This window comes from Protobothrops mucrosquamatus, unplaced genomic scaffold (assembly GCF_001527695.2).
Source record: "Protobothrops mucrosquamatus isolate PMUCROS unplaced genomic scaffold, P.Mucros_1.0 scaffold243, whole genome shotgun sequence".
In the NCBI taxonomy this organism is placed as follows: domain Eukaryota; kingdom Metazoa; phylum Chordata; class Lepidosauria; order Squamata; family Viperidae; genus Protobothrops; species Protobothrops mucrosquamatus.
The window spans coordinates 194658-218166 of record NW_015386593.1 but is presented as its reverse complement, the minus strand read 5'-3'; the positions used below and the strand labels follow the sequence as shown (position 1 = coordinate 218166).

Below are 23509 nucleotides of genomic sequence, written 5' to 3'. Positions count from 1 at the left end.
ACCATTCTGATATAACAAGTCCTTATAAGGTGGCGCCTCCATTACCACAAATCTAGGTATGGTCAAAAAAATATGTGATGGTATGACCCAAATTGGAAGTTTAACATCAAACTTAAGAAAATACTTTTGCCAAACTCTTAACAGTGCAGCCCTTATTATATGATTTCTAAAAGTTTTATCAATCTTTTTCTGCATAAAATTATTGAAATATATTGTTATTGACACATTTTGAAACAGAAAATTATATAATGTTTTGTAATAGGAATAGGGAGAACTACATTCAGTCCCCTCTTCATTACAGAAACTCACTGGGTGACTCTGGATTAGCCACTCTCTCTACCTAGCCAACACAACAGGATTCTTGTTGTGTGAAAGAATACAAGAAGGGAGCATATTTTTAAGCTTAAACTCCTGAATGAAAAATGAATATAAATCTAATAAGTATATATCATAATTCCCTGTGAGCATGGGCAACGATTATGTTATCTGGGAATCATGGAGGTCTAATGCATCCGGAGGACATTCAAGACAGCTAATCTACAGCCAAGAAATTAAAAGACGCTTGCTCCTGGGGAGGAAAGCTATGGCAAATCTAGACAGCATACTAAAAAGCAGAGACATCACCCTGCCAACAAAAGTACGTATAGTCAAGGCCATGGTTTTCCCAGTTGCAATGTATGGCTGTGAAAGTTGGACCATAAGAAAGCCTGAGCACCAAAGAATTGAGGCCATTTGAACTATGGTGCTGGAGAAGACTCCTGCGAGTCCCTTGGACTGCAAGATGTTCAAATCAGTCAGTCTTAGAAGAGATCAACCCTGACTGCTCTTTAGAAGGCCAGATCCTGAAGTTGAAACTCAAGTACCGTATATACTCGAGTATAAGTCGACCCGACTATAAGCCGAGGGACCTATTTTGCCACAAAGAATTGGGAAAAAATGGTGACTCGCATATAAGCCGAGGGGGCATTTTTCAGCACACACATTTTTCCGCCTGGGCTAAACGGCCTCTTTGCAACCCCACCCCTCTGGTAACCGCGCGATTGTAGCACTTTGCACAAAGGAGCAATAGTTGATAACACGCCCCACGTCAGCTGGAAGGGTATTCTTGGATAGTGAGAAGCTGTAACCGGGGTGGGCGGGCGAGAGAGGCGGGCAGAAAAAAAAGGGGGGGAAAGGGGGGGAAATCCACACACGCTCGCGCAGGGAAAGGGGGAAATGGGTGGGCCGGCCGGCTCCCCTCTCCTCTTTGTGTGTGTGTGTGTGTTTGTCTCTCTCTCTCTCTCTCTCAATTCTCCCCCACCCAAAAAGCGGTGAGGGGGCGACCTTGCAAAAGGGAGGGGGCTTCTCCTGGTTGCGGGGAAGGCTGGAGGTGCGCCTTTCTCGGCCAGCCCGGGTAAATTCAGCCGTATTCTTCAATACGGGCCGGCCCCAGCAGTTCCGGCTAGTTGCCGGCAGTTGGCTGTTCCTCCGTGGCCGCCTCGGCCCCCCCGGCCCTGTCGGTGAGCGCGCGGCAGAGCGCAGCGTCGCCAGGCCTCCCCCCTTCGCGCGAGGCGTCTGGCGTTCCCCCTCGCGCTTGGCTGCGGTGGCCCGGGGTATTCCGTCCCGGCCTTGACACGCAGCGCCACAGGGAACGGAAGGGAAGGGGGGAGGTCCGTACCTGGAGCATCACATGAAGAATTGGCTGAAGAATACGGCCGAATTTACCCGGGCTGGCCGAGAAAGGCGTACCTCCAGCCTTCCCCGCAACCGGGAGAAGCCCCCTCCCTTTTGCAAGGTCGCCCCTCCCCGCTTTTGGGGTGGGGGAGAATTGAGAGAGAGAGAGAGAGAGAGAGAGAGAGACAAACACACACACACACACAAAGAGGAGAGGGGAGCCGGCCGGCCCACCCGTTTTCCACTTTCCCTGCACGAGCGTGTGTGGATTTCCCCCCCCTTTTTTTCTGCCCACCTCTCTCGCCTGCCCGCCCGGTTCTTTCCCCCAGTTTGTGGACTTACAATATCCGAGCACCGTTTAAAGAGACGCCGAAGGAAGACGGTGCCCAACTGCGCGCCTTTCCCCCTTGGCGGGGTGGTCTTTTGCAAAGTCTTTTGCTCGGATATTGTAAGTTCACAGCAGCGCGGGCGGCAGCAGCAGCGGCGGCGTCTCCTGCTCCGAATCCCAGGCTGGAGTCAAGCCCTTTTAAAAAATGCCGGCTTGGGAGCGAAAGCAAAAGGGGCGGGGGAGTGGGGCTTCGTTCACGCGCGGATCCCCTACGCTCGTATTTATTTACCATATTATGACGTGGCTGGCGGCGGCGGCAGCAGAAACAGCAGCCTCCTTCCTCGGTTAGCTCCGATTCCCTTCCCCCGTGTTGCCTCTGAGCTGCAGGACTCTGCCGCTTGCTTTATAAACCCTTGGCCGCTGCTCCATCCACACACGCTCGCGCAGGGAAAGGGGGAAACGGGTGGGCTGGCCGGCTCCCCTCTCCTCTTTGTGTGTGTGTGTGTTTGTCTCTCTCTCTCTCTCTCTCAATTCTCCCCCACCCCAAAAGCGGGGAGGGGGCTTCTCCCGGTTGCGGGGAAGGCTGGAGGTGCGCCTTTCTCGGCCAGCCCGGGTAAATTCGGCCGTATTCTTCAATACAGGCTGGCCCCAGCAGTTCCGGCTGGTTGCCGGCAGTTGGCTGTTCCTCCCTGGCCGCCTCGCCCCCCCCGGTTTGTCGGTGAGCGCCCGGCAGAGCGCAGCGTCGCCAGGCCTCCCCCCTTCGCGCGAGGCATCTGGCGTTCCCCCTCGCGCTTGGCTGCGGCGGCCCGGGGTATTCCGTCCCGGCCTCGACACGCAGCGCCGCAGGGAACGGAAGGGGGGAGGGCCGTACCTGGAGCATCACATGAAGAATTGGCTGAAGAATACGGCTGAATTTACCCGGGCAGGCGCAGGGAAAGGGGGAAACGGGTGGCCCGGCCAGCTCCCCTCTCCTCTTTGTGTGTGTGTGTGTGTGTGTGTGTGTGTGTGTGTGTCTCTCTCTCTAATTCTCCCCCACCCCAAAAGCGGGGAGGGGGCGACCTTGCAAAAGGGAGGGGGCTTCTCCCGGTTGCGGGGAAGGCTTGAGGTGCGCCTTTCTCGGCCAGCCTGGGTAAATTCGGCCGTATTCTTCAGCCAATTCTTCATGTGATGCTCCAGGTACGGCCCTCCCCCCTTCCCTTCCGTTCCCTGCGGCGCTGCGTGTCGAGGCCGGGACGAAATACCCCAGGCCGCCGCAGCCAAGCGCGAGGGGGAACGCCAGACGCCTCGCGTGAAGGGGGGAGGCCTGGCGACACTGCGCTCTGCCGGGCGCTCACCGACAAACCGGGGGGGCCGAGGCGGCCAGGGAGGAACAGCCAACTGCCGGCAACCAGCCGGAACTGCTGGGGCCGGCCCGTATTGAAGAATACGGCCGAATTTACCCGGGCTGGCCAAGAAAGGCGCACCTCCAGCCTTCCCCGCAACCGGGAGAAGCCCCCTCCCTTTTGCAAGGTCGCCCCCTCCCCGCTTTTGGGGTGGGGGAGAATTGAGAGAGAGAGACACACACACACACACACACAAAGAGGAGAGGGGAGCCGGCCGGCCCACCCGTTTCCCCCTTTCCCTGCGCCTGCCCGGGTAAATTCGGCCGTATTCTTCAGCCAATTCTTCATGTGGTGCTCCAGGTACGGCCCTCCCCCCTTCCGTTCCCTGCGGCGCTGCGTGTCGAGGCCAGGACGGAATACCCCGGGCCGCCGCAGCCAAGCGTGAGGGGGAATGCCAGATGCCTCGCGCTAAGGGGGGAGGCCTGGCGACGCTGCGCTCTGCCGGGCGCTCACCGACAAACCGGGGGGGGGGCGAGGCGGCCAGGGAGGAACAGCCAACTGCCGGCAACCAGCCGGAACTGCTGGGGCCGGCCCGTATTGAAGAATACGGCCGAATTTACCCGGGCTGGCCGAGAAAGGCACACCTCCAGCCTTCCCCGCAACCGAGAGAAGCCCCCTCCCTTTTGCAAGGTCGCCCCCTCCCCGCTTTTGGGGTGGGGGAGAATTGAGAGAGAGAGAAAGACAAACACACACACACACACACAAAGAGGAGAGGGGAGCCGGCCGGCCCACCCGTTTCCCCCTTTCCCTGCGCGAGCGTGTGTGGATGGAGCAGCGGCCAAGGGTTTATAAAGCAAGCGGCGGAGTCCTGCAGCTCAGAGGCGACACGGGGGGAGGGAATCGGAGCTAAACGAGGAAGGAGGCTGCTGTTTCTGCTGCCGCCGCCGCCAGCCAGGTCATAACACGGTAAATAAATACGAGCGTAGGGGATCCGCGCGTGAACGAAGCCCCACTCCCCCGCCCCTTTTGCTTTCGCTCCCGAGCTGGCATTTTTTAAAAGGGCTTGACTCCAGCCTGGGATTTGGAGAGGGAGACGCCGCTGCTGCTGCTGCCGCCCGCGCTGCTGTGGACTTACAATATCCGAGCAAAAGACTTTGCAAAAGACCACCCCGCCAAGGGGGAAAGGTGCGCAGTTGGGCACCGTCTTCCTTCGGCGTCTCTTTAAACGGTGCTCGGATATTGTAAGTCCACAAAGAACTGGGGGAAAATATTGACCCGAGTATAAGCCTAGGGGGGCATTTTTCAGCTCAGAAAATGGGCTAAAAACTCGGCTTATAGTCGAGTATATACGGTACTTTGGCCACCTAATGAGAAGGAAGGACTCACTGGAGAAGGGCCTAATGCTGGGAAAGATTGAGGGCAATAGAAGAAAGGGACGACAGAGAATGAGGTGGCTGGATGTAGTCACTGAAGCAGTAGGTGTGAGCTTAAATGGACTCCAGAAGATGGACAGGAAGGCTTGGAGGAACATTGTCCATGGGATCGCGATGGATTGGACACGACTTCGCAACTAACAACAACAATCTACAGTGTAAATTGCTTTACCAACTAGGTTATTAGCTTGGTGTATGGTTTTTACCTCTCAGAATTTCCTAGTCAACAGATTATTGTTCAGAAGTTTAGCAGTTGAATGTCAGGCTTCATTTCAGATGTCAGGCTTCATTTAGGCATGACATGCATTTCTATTCTCCTGAAACTTAGTTATAATAATCACTAACTAACAGCAGTTGGTTCACAAATGTCCATTGTTTTTTAGTACACAAGTAGGAAATCCCATGGAAACACACTGCCTACTATAGAGCAGGGCTTTTCAACCAGTGATACGGGTACCACCTGTGGTACATTGGCACCTGGCAAATGGTACACGACCATCCTAGAAAAGTGGTAGCGGGGGAGGGGAATGAGCTGAACCAGTGGCAGCATTGCACAAGCCTGAGTGAGAGATGGCTGGAGCTGCAGGGCTGTCAGGGCTCAGTGGAAGCATCAGGATCAGTGCCAGGATCCAGCTGTAGCTCGGCACTGATCCTGGTGCTTCTGCTGAGCCCAGAAGAAGCGCCGATCAGCTGGAATGTTGCAGCATCTCTAGGGTCTTGTGATTTACATTCAGATGCTTGGCAACTGATTCATATTTATGGCGGTCACAGTGTCCCAGGGTCATGTGAAGTGACCAAAACCTGCTGCAACCACCCAGCAGACGGGGGGGGGGGGGAATAAAAACCAAACACCCCCATCCCACCCCCACTGCCAGTCCTCAACAGAAATGCTCACAACAATGAAAACCTCGGACAGGAGGAAGAGCACCGCCAGGTGGGCAGGCAGATGTCTTGCTCAGCTGTGGCTTGGGGAGCACGTTTTTCATCATGTTTTTGACCCCTTGCTAGGCGACTGGTGGTACACGGATATTGCCATATCCTAAAAGTGGTACAATGGGTGAAAAGGTTGAAAAGCCCTGCTATAGAGCATCAAGATTCATACAAAGAGACCGATAGACAGGCAGACAGAGGCAAATGCTTAGAGTAGGTGGTTAAAAATTTGCAGTCTTTTGAATTTTCAATATTTCTGTGATCTAAAATGTGATCTATTCCCTACACAAGTCCTAAAACTAGATAAAGAGAATCCATTTAAACAAATGAATCAAAAATATTCCACTTGTTTTAGATCATATTTATGCAAAAGTATTGAAAATTCAATGTGGTTCACAAATGTGTGTATGTGTGTGTGTGTGTGTGTATACATTCTTTAGTATTTTGCAAACAGCATATTGTCTGGATTGATGTGTTTAAAAAAATCAGTGATAATTAGTTTCTATATTTTCATAATCAATACGTTAATTAATAATATGTTTCTTACATCTTCACTTCAACCGATAGTTTTCTTCTTACTAATTCATATTTAATGTTACATAGTACACATCACATTCCTTTCTCTCTAACTCATTTTTCTAGCCATTGATAAAAATTATCCCATGTTCTAAAATATACTGAATCTTCTTTCTCTTTTATCTTTAATGTCAATCTGTCCATTTCTGCACAATCTAAGATTTTCTTAATTAATTCTTCCTCCGTTGGTAGGTTTTCATTTTTCCAATATTGAGCAAATACTATTCTTGCTGCAGTTAATATGTGTAGAATTAAGTACATACATTATTTCTCATAGTTTCCTGCTATTATGCCTAACAAAAACAATTCTGTCTTAAAGTCTATATGTTTTTTAATCATTTTCTCTAACCATATGTGTATTCTTGACCAAAATCTTTTAGCTTTAAGGCATGTTCACCAGATATGATAGTAAGTACCTGGTTTTTGTTTACATTTCCAACACTTATTAGACATATTTTTAAACATTTTTGCTAATCTCACCGGTGTTAAATGCCATCTATAAAATGCCATTTTGTATAAGTTTTCTTTATATGTTGCTGCTTTCGTTATTTTAGAGTTTCTTTCCCATAAGCTTTGCCACTTTTCTAATTCTATATTATACCCAAAGTTCTTTGCCCATATTATCATTGTTTCTTTTACTTGTTCCTCTTCCATCTTTAAGCTTAGCAAATATTTGTAAAGTTTTTTAATCAATTTTTCTTCTGTTTTCAGTAATATCTGGTCAAATTCTGTCTGTTCTTTATAAAGTCCCGTTGTTTTAACATCTTTTTTGTATCTCGTTTGAATTTGCAAATATGGCCACCATGATAAATCAATACCCTGTTCTTCTAAGTTTGGTCTATACTTCAGTTTCCCTTCATTGTTTAGAATATCTTTATAGGTCACAACTTTCTCATAATTAATCAAATTTGGGTAAGCAAATGCTTCCATTGTTGAAAGCCATCCAGGTATTTTAATATAAATTTTCGCTTTTATTTTTTCCTGTTCTAAGAAGAGTGCATTTCTTATATAATGATTTTGAAAATATCTATGTATTTTATTCTTTTCATACCACAGAAAGGCATGCCAACCCAGTTGTAGGTCATGCCTCTCTAGGTATAGTATTCTTTTGTCTCTAAGCGTTATCCCCTCTTTTATCCATATTAATATAGTTGCTTGGTAATATAGCGTTCAGTCCAGCAGTCCAAGTCCTCCATTTTCTTTCATTTCTTGTAACATTTTCAGTCTGATTCTAGCTTTTTTTCCTTGCCAAATAAATTTTAGTATTATTGTATTTATTTCATCAAAAAGATTTTTCCCAATCTTGTAGGTATTGTTTGAAATAAAAAAAAGGATTTTGGTAAGATATTCATTTTCACTGTTGCTATTCTCCCCAGCATCGAAAGTTATAGATTTTTTCATTTTTCCAGATATAATTTTATTTGTTTTAATAATCTTACATAGTTATCGTCTTTAATTGTTGCACATCTTGCTGTTAGTGGTTCACAATTTTTTAAGCACCACAATTCTATATACACTGGAGTTTAAATCCTAACACTCCCACTATTCCCTTTTGACTCAGTTGATTTTTGGTTGTTCTTTCTTCAGTCTTAAGATTGGGAGATACTTGCTCCAGTTTTATGATAGTGATTATACTCAGCCTGAGTAATAATGGTTCTAGCCTTACCTTTTTCAGTCCTTACTTCATGTTGGGACAGGGTGATATAGAATCTATGAATATTGTACTCTTGATGTAATCCCTGTTTTGTAATGTTTGGATTTCAAGTAGAAAATATCAATAATATATTTAGAAAAAAAGCTGAACAATATTCAAGGCTCCCAGTGCAATCAAAAGAGACTCTATCAAAGGATGTAATGCTACAAATCATATTGGTTGTTCATCATCCAGTCATTCTTGAGATTAAGCTGTCACTATATTTACCTGTTTGTATAACTCATGAAATTTTGATTATTTGCTATATAATATGAATTCAAATATAAATTTTTGTCTTGTTTTTCTGATGTTGGGAGTGGTCTTAAAAATGGGAATGGGAACATTACTGTATCACTAAATAGCTTCTTGCCACTTTCCACAAAGTTAAACTTCATAATCTCTCCTAAAGTCTATGTCCATCCCTGAAATGAAGCTTGGAAAAGAACCAAGACAGGAGTCCTGGATGATTTCATGGGCAAAAGTCTTCTTCTTCTTCTTCTTGTGCCATATCCGTTATCGGACGTTGGCAATCATGTTGGCGATCAAGTCCTCTAAAGGACCATAATGACCTATGTAACTTGACATTCAGGGTCTCTTCCTAAAATATTAGCATACAAAAAATGTGCATCATTAATGGAATGATTCCGTCTCCTCCCACATATTGATTACCTGTTGCAAATCATATATCATCTCTGGAAACAAAACAAAAAAGGCCTTCCTTCAAGAATATCTGAAATTATTGATAATTTACAGCTGCCAATACTGAGGACATAGCCTGTTTGGAATGAAACAGGTTGAGATGTAGAACCCAGCCATCTTTACTGCTAAAGCAGTTGTAAAAGATTATTTCAAAACTCACAACATGTGAAAACAACACTGGAAACAAAATTGCCTCTCACAGTGTCAAAGCTTGCTCTGCATCTTGGAAAAATCCACCTAGATTTGACTAATTCAAGCGATATGGACAATATTCAACCAAATTTGCACTGGCCATGGTAAATATGCAGACACTTTCTACCAGTGGGGAAAATATCCTCACTGAATTGTGACTATGGTGCCAAAAAACAAATTAACAACTGTCAAAACAGAGCCTATAATGGAGATTTCTCTAATTTCTTGGCTGCGACAAATGAAGTAAAATTATATTTGAAACTTAGATATATGTTTGTAATATTCCTTTTAAATTTCTGATTTTATGTTCTATGAAACTATGTTTTTATTTTATCTGTGTTCCTTTTACTGAAATATAATGTGAATGTGCCATATGATAAACAAACAAATAAACAAATAGCATACAGATTTTTAAGCTTTACAAAGGCCAAAGCATATGTTCCTTGAATAAGTCAATTGCTAATTATTTGAAGGAAGCATCCTTTTTTTTACATTCCAGATTTTATTTTTTAATACTTTCTCTTCATCTCATAGTATTGATTTGATCTCTGAATCTCTGTTCATTGCTTTCAGTTGTGGAGATGAATTTGACTAAAACCTGCAGTATTATTTTCTTCAATGAGATTAATTTTCTCTTTGTGAAATAATTAATTTCTGCATTTTCAGGATGATTCAGTGTTCTTCAGCTAATGAAACAATAGAATACAGGTAGCTCTTGGTTAACAACTGTAATTGGGACCAGAATTTCTGTTGCTAAATGATGCAGTCATAAAGCAAAATATGACGTGACCACATCGATAGCAATGGCAATCCCAATAATTTCTATGACCATCATTGACTGAATCCCACTGGTTGCTAGGTGAGACCATCCCAATTTAGGCCATTCCCAGCTTGATCTCTCTTAGCCCCAGACCTTGATAACATAAGGAATTGCCTCCTCTCCACTTCTTGAATGGCCCGACCCAGGATTTTTTTTTAAGAAAAAAGCCTGGTATATGAAAAAAGGTGCCAGCTACTTTGGCACAAAATAAGGGCTCTTCTAGCTGGTTCTTCTTTCATACTGGTGCAGCTAGGGCTTTCTTTTACATGCCAGGCTTCTTTTGCAAAAGAAGTCCCTGGGTGGGACATAAACAGAGACTGTGGCTGATGTACAAATGGAGGTCTTGGATGAGAAATGAATGGAGACCCTGGGTAAGTGTGTGGTATGTGATGCAGCAATTGTGGAGGCAGGGGCAAGGCCAGATGATGGGGGCAGCTGGTAGCATTGATAGGCAGGTAGCCAAAAAGTGGTTGTAAATATGGGTGGATGCAAGTGGAGTGTGTGTGTGTGTGTGTGTGTGTGTCTGTCTGTCTGTCTGTCTATCTGTGGGACATTGCAACAGGCAGAACTTTTAGGATTAGTTGTAATTCAGCTTGGCCAGAGCAAGAGTTTTAGATTTAATATCTGTCATGCCAAGACATATGGCCTATTGGAACTATTCAAATTAATAAAAACATCTGGAATTTTCATGTTTATTGTTCCTAAACTATGATGTACTTAATCTGGATCATACCATTATAGGTTAAATGCATTAACTAACATATAATTTCTTTCATTTTTATTTTAATGGTGAGAATAAACATTATTAGATGTTTTATATGTTCAAAGCTTTATTTTAAGAAGCATTCATTAAAAAAGCATTAGGGACAAAAATAGCATTTTTAATGCCATATTATTTTGAACTACATATCTATATCACAAAAATTGACAGCTACACAATGCCAGGCAGGTTTCTTATTACAAAGATTTAGTAATTTATCACTACACAGGGAAGGAGAAACCTGCTATATATAGCCATCAATTCATAGAGCTTCAAAACATACTAGAAAGCCCTTGACCTATTGGGTTATTGTTTCAGAGATATTTTCTTACTTAAACAGAAACAGAATGATTACAGGCAGGCAAAAAAGCAGTGGAAGTGAGAGCCACTTCCAACTTCTTGCCAACTTCCCCATTGACTTTCCTTGCAGGAAGTTGGCAGGAGGCATTGCAAATGGCTATTACAGCTGATGTGGCAGCACAGCAGTACTAGCCACAACTTTGCCAAATTTCAATTCCACAAGAGCTATGGGGTCCCACATTTTGTAATACTCTATAAATTAGTCCATTTGAAGAATGCAAATTCAACAATTGTTGCCCTTTGATAGACCATTCCACCAACTGAACTGCTGGAGAGTTGTTTTTCTACGATGAGTGTGTATTTGTTTGCACTCACATTTCCTTCATTTCCTTCACAAAGCTTTGTCTACCATCCCTGGCCATTCCAAACCCACATAGTTCTTCTTATGCAGTCTCTCCAGCTTTGCATATCCACCTGGCAGCATCTACTTATCTGCCTGAGGGGGACTTCCAATTTCCTGATAGTTTCCCCACTGACTTTGATTTTAGAAATCTGACAGGAAGTTGTCTCACCTAACAACCATGAGATTCAGTTTAAGATGGCAACTGGCCCTGAAGAGATTGCTGTTGTTCAGTGATGTGGTCACACTTTATGACTGCATTTTTTACTGATGGAAAAGCTAGTCCCAATTGTTATCGTAAGTTGAGAATTATTTGTGCTTAACTAACAGCTACTGTCAGTTTATCCCTGTAGAATTATGGGACATGTATGCATTTACAATATGAGCAACATGCAACTTCTGTGACAAAAAAATGAAGCAGAAATGTTGGGGGGAAAATATGCAAACAAGAAAGCACAGTGCAAGAACAATTAAACAATTGGTCTTGTGAAATTTCAAGGTAGCTCTTCTGCTGTCCAAGCAATTATTGTTCAGAATACAGAGTTGAATTGCACTGGCTGACAGCTATTTATTCCTGCACATGGAGCAGAGTGACAATGAGAACATCTCTTCCATTACAGATCGTGCTTTGTTCAGCCATCGTGTCCCTTGCTTTGGGACTTTGCCCTTGACCCTATTTCTGGACTTTGGACTTTACCTTGTGGATCTTCGAATTGGATTTGTGTTTTGGACCATGGACTTGTCTTTGCTGAACTTTCTCTGTGTTTTTCTTGACCTGGGAAAATTGGACTTATCGGGTCTTGCTCTGGTTCCTGTGTGGTGAATCCTGGGGAATACTATTCAGGGCAGATGAAGCCTTTATAAAGACTTCAAACCCTTGTGGTGTGGGATAGGACACCATGCCTAGCTTGTACTTCCCAGAAGTTGATAACTATGAAAACAGAATACTAAATAAAATTGTTTAAGGCAGTTTAAATAGCTCATCATGATGTGGTAACACTTAGGAAATTTTAGTCCTGGTAATAGTCCTTGCAATACAGCTACAAATCCAACTAGACTGCCAGTTGAAGATGAAGAATTTGGAGACTGGTGTCCATCTCTCCATTTCAGCTGCCAATTTCTGCATCTACCACCTGAAGGAACACAATAGCAGATCTGATTTTGATTAAAACTTTTAATTACAGTACTATATTAAAGCGTACCCCATATTTTCTATATATGCATATACTTTTAAGTCTTGGGAATTTTGCCAGGTTTTTAAAAAAGCAAATTATTGCTTATATCTTTAAATGTTTTTGTCTATTAAAAAATAAAATCAATTTATATCACAAGCAGTACTCAATTAAAAAAAACCTGAATCTTAAAAAGCAATGTTTTTGTTATCTTCTAAGAGTCAATCTAAATTTTTCTAAATAAACATTTCAAAAGCGGAAAGTAGAAACCTTTTTGCAGAAACATAATTTCCTTTGCAAAAATATTTAAATGTTTTAAATCCATTTTATTCATTTTTCCTGCAACAATTCCGGTATTCTGCAAAACTTTCAGTTAGTGAAAAGACTAGCTATGATTTTGATAATAAAAATACATGGTATGATAACAAACCATAATTTATAAGTGTACAGATTTTTCATTTGCTATCTAGTGATAGAATTTTACTAAGATAAACATGTGTCATGTGGCTTGACAGGTGATGGCAACAGCAAAATCATAGAGTGAATTAAATGACAAGCTGTCCTGCCATGTCAAGTTTTTATTGCTGCCTTTTGATGCATAAAGATCTTCTATTAAGTGATATTTAAGGAAAGCTCATTGTCTTTGACAGCTTAGTGACATGATCTGTGAGCAGGAAAAAATAATGTCATGCTGTCAAATCAAAGATGAGAAGATTACTTTAAATATTACCTATTTTAATAGCAGAAAGTTTGCAGTAATTCAAAAAACTATTCTGTATTTTATTATTATATTATAATATTTATAGGCAAGTTTTAGGCAAATGATATGTACAAAAATGTTAATGTACCTATTTCCAGGTAACTGTTTATGAAAAGATAGTTTACAAGGATTTATTGTTTACTCCCTGAAAACAAATATTGTACTTTCCCTTTTCTTTACAGATTATGAATTTTTATTATTGTGAACATCAATTGCAGTGTTCTCTTCATACAATTTAAACCTTCTGATTTATTCAGATTGTACTGAAAATGTTTACTGTGCCCATCTAAAATCTCATTACAATATACAGTGTTTTTTATATCAAGCTCTGATATAAAACCACAATATATTTTTAGTATCTGCTTGATTAAAATGCATGGAAAGGTTTGCTATTGAATACAGGCATAAAGTTTTATTTATTAAATACGGAAGTTTGCTGAACTCCCATTTTAAAAGTGTTTTGTATAACTTCAATTTTAAAAAAATTATCATCGTCTATAGTGATAACTATAATAATAGAATAACAGAGTTGGAAGAGATCTTGGAGGTCTTCTACTTCAACCTCCTGCTCAAGCAGGAGACCCTAAAAGTTCCAGACAAGTAGCTGTCTAATCTCTTCTCAAAAATCTCCAGCGATGGAGCACCCTCTGCTTCTGGAGGAAAGCTGTTCCACTGGTTAATTGTTCTCACTGTCAGGAGATTTGTCCTTAGTTCTAGGTTGCTTCTCTCCTTGATTAATTTCTATCCATTGTTTCTTGTCTTGCTTTCTGATGATTTGGAAAATAGGTTGACCCCCCTCTTTTTTGTGGCAGCCCCTCAAATAATGGAACACTGCTATCATGTCACCCCTCGTCCTTCTTAGACATACCTAATTCCTGCAACCATTCTTCATATGTTTTAGCCTCCACCCCTAATCATCTCTGTTGCTCTTTTCTGCACTGTTTCCAGAATTTCTACATCTTTTTTTATAATATGATGACCGCAACTGGTTGCAGTATTCTAAGTGTGGTCTTATTAAGTCTTAATAAACAGTATTGATGCTTCAGGTGTTTTGATTCTATCCCTCTATTAATGTAACCTAGGATTGTGTTGCCTTTTTTGGCTGCTGCCACACACTGCAGGCTCATATTTAAGATCCCTCTCATAGTTACTGCTATTGAGCCAGGTTTCATAATTTATATTCAGAGTATGAATGCAGCAAATATATTTTATGCAAGTTGTGTATGAGAAAATTTGTGGCAAGTTCTTGGATCTATTAAAATACGGTAGCTTAAAGCATGCCTTACAGCATTCTGAACCATTAAACACAGGAAAGCCACGGTGTGAAGAATTCCATAAGTTTGTTCTGTGTAAGCGCTGTGACATTAAGCTTTGAAACTCTATCAAAGTATGTTTGAAATTTATGCTAGTGTAGAGATATTCTGTTGCCTTTGGAGTGTAATATTTAGTCAGGACAGGGATTGTAACAAAAATGATCGTTAGGAAATGCTTTGTTTATTTTAATTCTCCTAAAATTCTGCCACCAGGAAATATGATGAGGTGATATGCAGAGGGGTGGAAGTGCTCTTTCTGTTACCATAGGGTAGACTGTCAAAGTCCCTTCCAACTCTGTTATTCTGTTAAATTGAGTTAGTTACTGGAGTGTGCAAAAGCAATAATATTAATGTCAACCGTAATCATCACCACAGCCACAACCGCTGTTTTGAAATCTATTTCACTCATATAAGCTGTTAGATCATTTTGTAATATTTCAAAGAAGAAACCAAATGTTTCAAACTTGAAACATAGGCCTTATATACAGTATATGTGAAACATTTTGAAAATGATTATAATATTTGAAATGTGAAACAGATGTTTGAAATTCAAACCTGGACATTTATTTATTTAGCAAATAGTGATGGTATATTAAGCAAGGAGACTACAGTGCTTATACAGAATACCGGTAGTTGTTTGGCTACCTAAATTCATGCTCACATGCTATGCAAAAGTGCACCACAAGGGATCCAACTAGCTCTGCATTCAGAATGGCTAACGGCATTATGCAGCAGCATCCGGGCCTTTTTCTCTCCACTGAAGTTACCTTCCATTTGGGCATCACATTTGGGTAGGTTCGGCACCACTTGAATTCATACTTCTGCACGAAGTGCCATTATTTTCTTAGTGAAGTGATACAACTTGCATGTAGCATGCGTTTGAACTGCTAGGTTGGCGGTGGCAAGTGACAGAAGCTCACTCCATCATGCAGTGCTAGGACTCAAACCACCAGAGCAGAGAATTTCACTAGCATCTTTAAGCCACTGAACCTCTCGGCCTCTCAAATTCAATATGAACAATTGAGTATGTTTTTGTCTATCATAAATGTATAACTAGAACAACACATGCCTTTCAGACTAAGCTATGTTTGTATTTTGCACTTCTCTAATTTACTCAAACAGCAACAACTAAAACTATATTTTGATATGCAAGATGCTTAGAAATATGTTGGAAGAAAGTGTTTTTAAAATACTCAAATTTTAAAGATTCCATTTATATGAAAATTGAAAGAAACAAATTTATGAGTCAGACACATGCAGAAGTGGCATGAACTATAAAAGAACTATCTGTCCAACCCTACAGTACATGTAATTACACTGTCTTTATAATTATTTCACTATTAAAATGTCAGTAAAAATGGAGATAGATCCTTCTCTGTTCCCAGTGATAAGAAAAGCATAAAATGAACCTGATCAGATGAGATTCAAATGGAAGTTGAAAAGATTAAGATGACAATTTTTCAATAAAAAGATGGGTGGAAGGTATGGGATTTTTCCCCAATTTCTTTTTGGTTTATTTTGTATTTACTATATTTTGAATATTTTATTAAATTTAAAAATTCTAATTTAAAAAAGATTCAAATAGAAGTTAAAAGATTATGACTATAATATTCCATATGAAATTGATATTCTCTATTTAAAAATTAGGGAGTACAGGATATAAAAAAAGAGCTATTGTACAAGTATCCTGTCTCATGATTTACTGATTTTATCAACAGGAAAGTTTTGAAAGAAATCTCTGTGGGGAATCTTAAGCCCAATGAAACAGTTGAAGCAAATTTGGAAGCACAATTGTTGTCCAGGCTAGACCATCCAGCCATTGTTAAATTCTATACAAGTTTTGTTGAAGGAGGCAGTTTTTGCATCATTACTGAATACTGTGAGGTAAGACCTCTGTCCTATTTTTCTCAAGAGCTGCTGAATAAATACCCTTAAAAGGTTTTAAGGACACTCTCCCCCCATTCCAATATTGTTTCAAGTTTCTTATTATTAATTTGCTTAAATGCTTACGGTGGAGTTTCCTTTCCTAAGAGAATCTTGTGAGACAATCCAGTGCAACTTTAGAAAATGATCTGGCTGAGACACTGTGCATTGTAAAACTAGGTATATCTTATATGGGAGCTTCTTGTTCCCTTAGTTCTGTATTTTATGTTCTTCAAGAATACAAAAAACCAAATAGAGTTATAGAAAGTTTATGTTATAAAGTAAATAGGTATCTTCCTGAACATTTACGAACTTAGAATTGAATTTTATATGCTGACAGCCTGAATGCATCAGGTCGATGTCAATTAACTGTAATGCAATTGCTGTAATGACTGAGCTGCCTTCCTCTTCAATTAGTTAAAGACAGTGCTGTGTTTGTTGGGAGAGTAAGTGAGGAACCACAGGAATCAGCATAATAGCTGCTTTGCCAGCGAAGACGGTAGTTTGCTTCTGAGCTTTAGTAATTATATATGTCTCTCCTCCAATTCCCAGAATCAGTAGGATAGAAACTTTAAAGATTCTACTTATAATTAATGCTGAGGCTGCAGCAAGTTGGCAAATCAGTGGATATTGTGATCACTTTACCTCAGAATATCCTTCCATCAATAGGTGATTATAGGGTTACTCTGCCTTGCTTAAATTAGAAACAGCAGTTCTACACATAGTTACATCATTCAAATTAAAAAAAAATGAGAATGGATATCTATTCTGTGCCAAAAAAATTCTATTAATTTAATCTGTTTTTCCAAGCCTTTCCTACAAGAATGCACTATATGACTGGTTTCATCCTTGTTGGTATTCATCAATGTTGGGTAGCCAGATGTTAACACCATGGAGTTCAAGCCTTCAGCTAGGAATTGAACTCACAGATCTTTGCACATCATGACTATGTACAGTGCATTAGTTTTAGAAGTTATGTAGGTCCTCATGCTAGGCTTTTGAATTACACAGAGCACTCGTGGAGTTAAAACAGTTACCGTATATAAATGTGAATTAATATTTATTAGTAAAAACAATAGAAGGAGCTCTGATTGTGTTCAATAAATTCCTTTCCACTAATTTTAATGAATTAAGATGTAATGCTTTCAACAGAATGTACATTTGCTCCTGTGTTTCAGGGTCGAGACCTTGACTTTAAAATTCAAGAGTACAAAAGAAGTGGCAAGGTATTTCCTGAAAGTCAAATAGTGGAATGGTTTATACAGTTATTACTTGGAGTAAACTATCTACATGAAAGGTATAGCAGTTTCATTTGTCATACTATAAATTGAAGCTAAGTTTCCATTGCTAAATTGCTGACATAGAAGGAACATTTTAAAAGCTTGTAGAATAGTTATTTATCTCTAATATGAAATTCTGTCCAGCAACCTGGGTTTGGATTATTAATTTGTGGCTAAAGTGAGTGTGCCCTTTTAAATAATGTATTTTCCAAAGTGTACCATTTTGAATCTCACTATTATTTCCACAAAGATGACATAACAAATATATTGAAAATACATTTTGGCTTATTTCCTAAGAAAGCTAATGTGAACATGCAAACTACTATTTTCCAAATGTGAAATTATCTTTTATGTCTCCCTATTATTATGAAAGTGAAAAATATTTCATTGTCCAAACAAGAAGAAATAGCCATTTCCTTCAGATGCAGCATTCATTTTAGGCTGTATAAAAATGAGTCTTCTCCCTGCTGGCATGATATTGATTTCTAAAGCAAGCTTTCTTCAATAGAGCTATCAGTTCAGATCATCAACATATCTACAGTTAGTATGTTTGCAAATATCACTTTCAAATGTTGCTAATCAACTGCAATACAAACTCAGAACATGATTTTTTTCTCATCCAAATCAATCTGATTTAGGTATAAGTGAGGTACCTGGTACCTGACTAAAAAAATAATAACACAGAAACCCCCTTCATGTCACTTTTTAAAGTGGCAGGATTATTTAAAACCTCTTTGTATGCACAGTGAGCCGTCCCTTGCTCTGCCATGTTCATGCCGTGCTTGTGGGCCACTGATGCACCCTCCCCCACCTAGCAGCAGCCACCCCTGCCACACTCATGCCATGACTTGTACATTTACAAATTCTTCACCACCTAGGAACAGCCAGTCATGTTACGCTTGTGCGATGCGCTATGCCTTAGTTGCCTGTTTGCCTGTTTGCAACCACTTGGGACTTGCTTAATAATAATAATTAATAATAATAATAATAATAATAATAATAATAATAATAATAATAATAATAATAATAATAATAATAATAATAATAATAATAATAATGATAAAGTTGGAAGGGACCTTGGAGGTCATCTAGTCCAACCCCCTGCTCAGGCAGGTAACCTTATACCATTTCGGACAAATGGCTGTCCAGTTTCTTCTTAAAAACTTCCAGTGTTGGAGCATTCACTGCTTCTGGAGGCAGGTTGTTCCACTGGTTAATTGTTCTAACTGTCAGGAAGTTTCTCCTTAGTTCTAGGTTGCTTCTCTCTTTGGTTAGTTTCCATCCGTTGCTCCTTGTCCTGCCTTCAGGCGCTTTGGAAAATAGCTTGACTCCCTCTTCTTTGTGGCAGCCCCTGAGATAGAGTGCTGGTATTGAGATTGCTAACCCATGTAGCATCTGATGTCATGCTTTAAAACAATTTGATATTAACATTATTCAAAATCAAAAAATTGACTTAGTTGTTAATAAATGTGTTCAGGATTGCAGTCCAAAAACAATGATATTAATACAGTTAGAGGACATGTTTAAGTTTTATAACATGACAAGATACACTTGTTACAATAACAAATTACTTTTCTCCCTGTTATTGGAACAATGGTTTTTTTTTTATTTTCAGGCGAATACTTCATCGAGATTTGAAAGCTAAGAATATTTTTTTGAAAAATAATCTGGTTAAAATTGGTAAGATATAAAAAAGTTACTATTTATTTTTCCAGGGGCATGTAGAGAGGCAGAGATGGCAAGGCAGATGAAACTGAAGGCCACTTTAGTTACAGAGGCCCAACAAAGGTTTGAATGCTAACTCCATGCTTAGACCAAGAGATAGGAATTCTTACCACTTTCCCTGCCCAGGCTTATTGCCCCACAGATTCCCAAGTATTTTTCTTTTAATGAAACATTAGCTTAGGACCAGACCTTAGTTTTAAAGTATATTCAACAGGGTGAAACTGCCTCTCTTTATTTAAAAAAAACTCTTTATCTATTCTCTCCCAGACTGCCATTGTAATGGCTAGGCTTGCACAAACCCATGTACATGGGGCACACAAAAAATATTACTGTAAGAGTTTCTTAGTTAGCTAATTCGTGATGACATTCTTCAGTGATCAAAGCACATGGAAAGGGATGTTTTCCATGGGATCCAGCATATGCTTACTTTTATCAAAAAATCATTGCCATTACTTTTCAAGGTTACCACAGTATTGTAGAAATTGTGTGTTTATTTTGTTACACATTATATAAAACATACCATTGTTTTTGTTCTCCTTATGCTAAAGACCTCAGAGTACATGAGAGCATGTTAATTGAGAAAAAAACGTATTTCCATCATATTTTTCCAAAAATTCCATTAATATTTTTTATTGTTAATTATCACTACAGGATGGTAGTATAAACTACCATCCTATAACTTCTGCTGCCATAAATCCTTATTTTATAATTGTGCTCTGATTTTGAAATAATTTAAAATAATTATGTTCATTTTATATTTAGCTCTGCTTTTTTTTAAAAAAAGAAAAAGCATGATTAAGTTCTGGATGTGCATAAATGTGCATTTGCCTCCAGGTAATCCTTAATTTACAACCATTCATTTAGCAATAGTTCAAAGTTACAACAGCACTGAAAAAATGACTTACCACCAATCCTCATTACTGTCAATGGGAGAAGTCAGATTCATTTAATGACCACATGATTCACTTAACAACTGCAGTGGTTCACTTAATAGCCATAACAAAAAAGGTTATAAAATTGATCATGACCCGCTTAACAACCAGCTTGCTTAGCAACAGAAATTATGGTTCCAATTATGGTCATAAATCAAGAATTATTTATATACACAATAGCATGACACATTTTAAAACTAAGTTGGTAGCCCCCCCTTTTTAAAAAAAATAGTTCATTGGGGATAAAAGCTTAATCTGTGAATTGAAGGCAGATATGGACAACTACTTTTATTCATAATATTAACCACTATTTATACTCAGTTTATAAAGGTGTTATTAGGAGCCTGTGAAAATTTCTTACAACTATGTGTTTTAATTTAAATAGTTAGCTATCTTTAGCTTAGCTTAGTTTTTTTACTTCATTGGTTGTTTTTCTACCAGATTACTACATGTTAACTCTTCTTTTTAAGGGGACTTTGGAGTTTCTCGCCTCTTGATGGGATCCTGCGATTTAGCAACTACCTTTATTGGGACACCTTTCTACATGAGCCCAGAGGCATTACAACACCATGGTTATGACACAAAATCAGACATTTGGTGAGGAGACAGTGCTATGTTCAAATTCATTTCACCACAATGATCATGCAAGCACAAAACTAGTCTATTTTCTTTATATGTTAGGGGTTTTTTTCTTTCTATGGAATTCTGTACCTCCCCAACACACACTTATTAGAATAAACAGGCTACCACCCTATGTAAATGTTTATTGTAAGGACGATGCTTTATATTGTCCTGAGTGGTTAGTCTGACATTCCTCTTCATATCTTTAACTTTTCTTCTGGAAAAAAGACATTTTATTGTATTCTATTAATGTATACTTTTGTGGCACAATTTTTCTTCTATTTGAAAATGGATTTTTATTTAGGTTATTTAATAAACTGATAAATAGCAATAGCACTTAGACTTATATACCGCTTCACAGTGCTTTACAGCCTTCTCTAAGTGATTTACAGAGTCAGCATATTCCCACCAACAATCTGGGTCCTCATTTTACCGACCTCAGGAGGATGGAAGGCTGAGTCAACCTGGAGTCACTCAGAATTGAACTCCTGGAGTGAGCAATGAAGTAGCCTGAAAACTTTTAAAAATATGAGCAAGATAGAAAGAAGGCATTAAACGTTTCTGTAAACCTATCACACAAGCAGTCTTGCTTTGTCTTTCAGTTACAGATTTTGAATCAATGCAGTTCTAAATCATACTTAGCCCTAGACCAATACCTCCTGGGGATTCTGTTGTGATATTGGGGCCTTAGCAAGAATTATTTCTGTTTTTTTGTAGTTAAGTTAGATAGGTGCCATTTTTTCTTGTATTATTATTATTGATTTTTTTTTTGCTATTGCAAAGTTGTCCAGTCTTTGGTTTGCTTGGGCCACATTGTATGAAGGAAATTGTCTTGGGCTATATATAAAATATATCTTAGTTAACTTATTTTTTAAATATTTTTTATTATAAGTGGGACCACATTACTAACTGTCCAGGTTTGCCTGCAGCTCAGGAGGTGCAGGTTGGCTTCATTTCTTCTACACGATTCATCCTTACTTTTATATAAAAATACAGCAGTTTTAAAAAGTGCTTTACAAACAATATTTAGGTTTATACCTAGCAAAAGTAATACAGTAGTCCCCAACTTGTTTTGGCATCTCTCTAGCAAATAGCTTATTCTTCTTGAGTTTGACCCTGCAAAAGAAAAGGAAGTCTTAGCTTTAACCAACATTTCTCAGCTGTGCTTAATTGTAAAGAATTATATTTCAGTAAGCATGATTATTTGCAGTTGACTGTTGGTGTTAGTAAGATAAGGCTAATAAACTCTAGGAGCTTCACCTTGCTTTGTTTCACCTGCTATAAAAGTAGTTTGGTTTTTGGTTTGGCTGTGGATAATTCCCAGAGAACCCATTTCAATTATTGTGCTAAAGAAAACAGAAATATATCTATCTAGTATAGTCAGCACTGGCCAATGTTATAAGTGATCCTTGTTGAACTACTGGTCACTTAATTGGCATTTAAAATTATAGTGTACTCCCTCCAAAAGCTGCTTACACCCAGGTCCTGAAATTACAGCTGCTGCAGTGCTCCACTGACATTTGCCCCTATGATCAACTGTAGGGATGCTGCAATGCCCCCTGCCTATCTCCTCATCCCCCCCACTAGTTTCCCACAGACCTTTCCAGGTTCCAGGCCTTTTCTCCCCCGGGGCCCCCACAGGCTTTAGGCCTGATACCCTGATACCTTCTTCCTCCTCACTTACCTTTTGAAGAGCTCCAGAGGCTTCCACAATGCTGGAACAGATTGCTTCATCATCCAGAAGTGGCCACCATGTTTTTAGTGACCACATTGAATTGTGGGTGGTGGGCTGCTTCCAGAATCACTCTACATGGTTGAGTGACAAAACCCATTCTGCTTCACTAACATGATCTGCACACCACTATGGAAAGCTCCTGGGCCCTGATGCTTTCTGCAGTACTACGCAGACTATGTCAGGCAAGCAAAATAAAGCAGTTCCTGGTATGGCCATGTGGCACATTCTGGAAGTGGCTCCTGGGTTCCCAGTGGCCACATTCATTGTGGATGGCAGAAACATGATGACTGGTTCTGGTATTAGGCCATGTGGCTGAGCAACACAAACCTGTTCCAGTGCTGTGGAAAGCTCCGGAGCTCCTCAGAAGGTAAATGAGGAGGAGGGCGTGGGGCCTAAAGTAGTGGGAACCAGATCCAAAACCTGCAGGAACTTAAGGAGCAGAAAACAATAGATGGGAGATGTCTTAAGGAGACCTGGGGCAGTTGGACCTTGATTTGTGCTAGGCCTTTCGGGCCCTTCCCTCACCCATGAGGTATCTTGAACTCCACTTAACAACCTACATGTTTGTTCAATAGCTGCATCATGGAGAGCAGGGGGTGGGAGTCATTAACCAACACTGCTTTACTTAATGGGTATCCTGACATGCAACACTAATTACAGTCAAAAGTCAAGGACTATTTATTTAAAAGAACAGAATCAAATAAAAATTGACAATCTGACAAAACAGCATACAGTTTGTCCATATAATAATAATAATAATAATAATAATAATAATAATAATAATAATAATAATAATAATAATAATAATAATAATAATAATAATAATAATAATAATAATAATAAAGTTGGAAGGGACCTTGGAGGTCATCTAGTCCAACCCCCTGCTCAGGCAGGAAACCCTATGCCATTTCAGACAAATGGCTGTCCAGTCTCTTCTTAAAA

At 40.0% G+C, this 23509-nt stretch overlaps 1 protein-coding gene across 1 annotated transcript in view; it reads left to right on the top strand.

Annotated features, from left to right (window-relative positions):
• Positions 1-23509, top strand: part of NEK11 (NIMA related kinase 11) — an 87490-nt gene that overhangs the window by 16731 nt on the left and 47250 nt on the right. Inside the window, exons 2-5 of the mRNA XM_015814356.1 lie at positions 16070-16235; positions 17453-17571; positions 19170-19234; positions 20682-20808. Coding sequence (XP_015669842.1) covers positions 16070-16235; positions 17453-17571; positions 19170-19234; positions 20682-20808 — 477 coding nt within the window. The remainder of the gene's footprint in view (positions 1-16069; positions 16236-17452; positions 17572-19169; positions 19235-20681; positions 20809-23509) is intronic.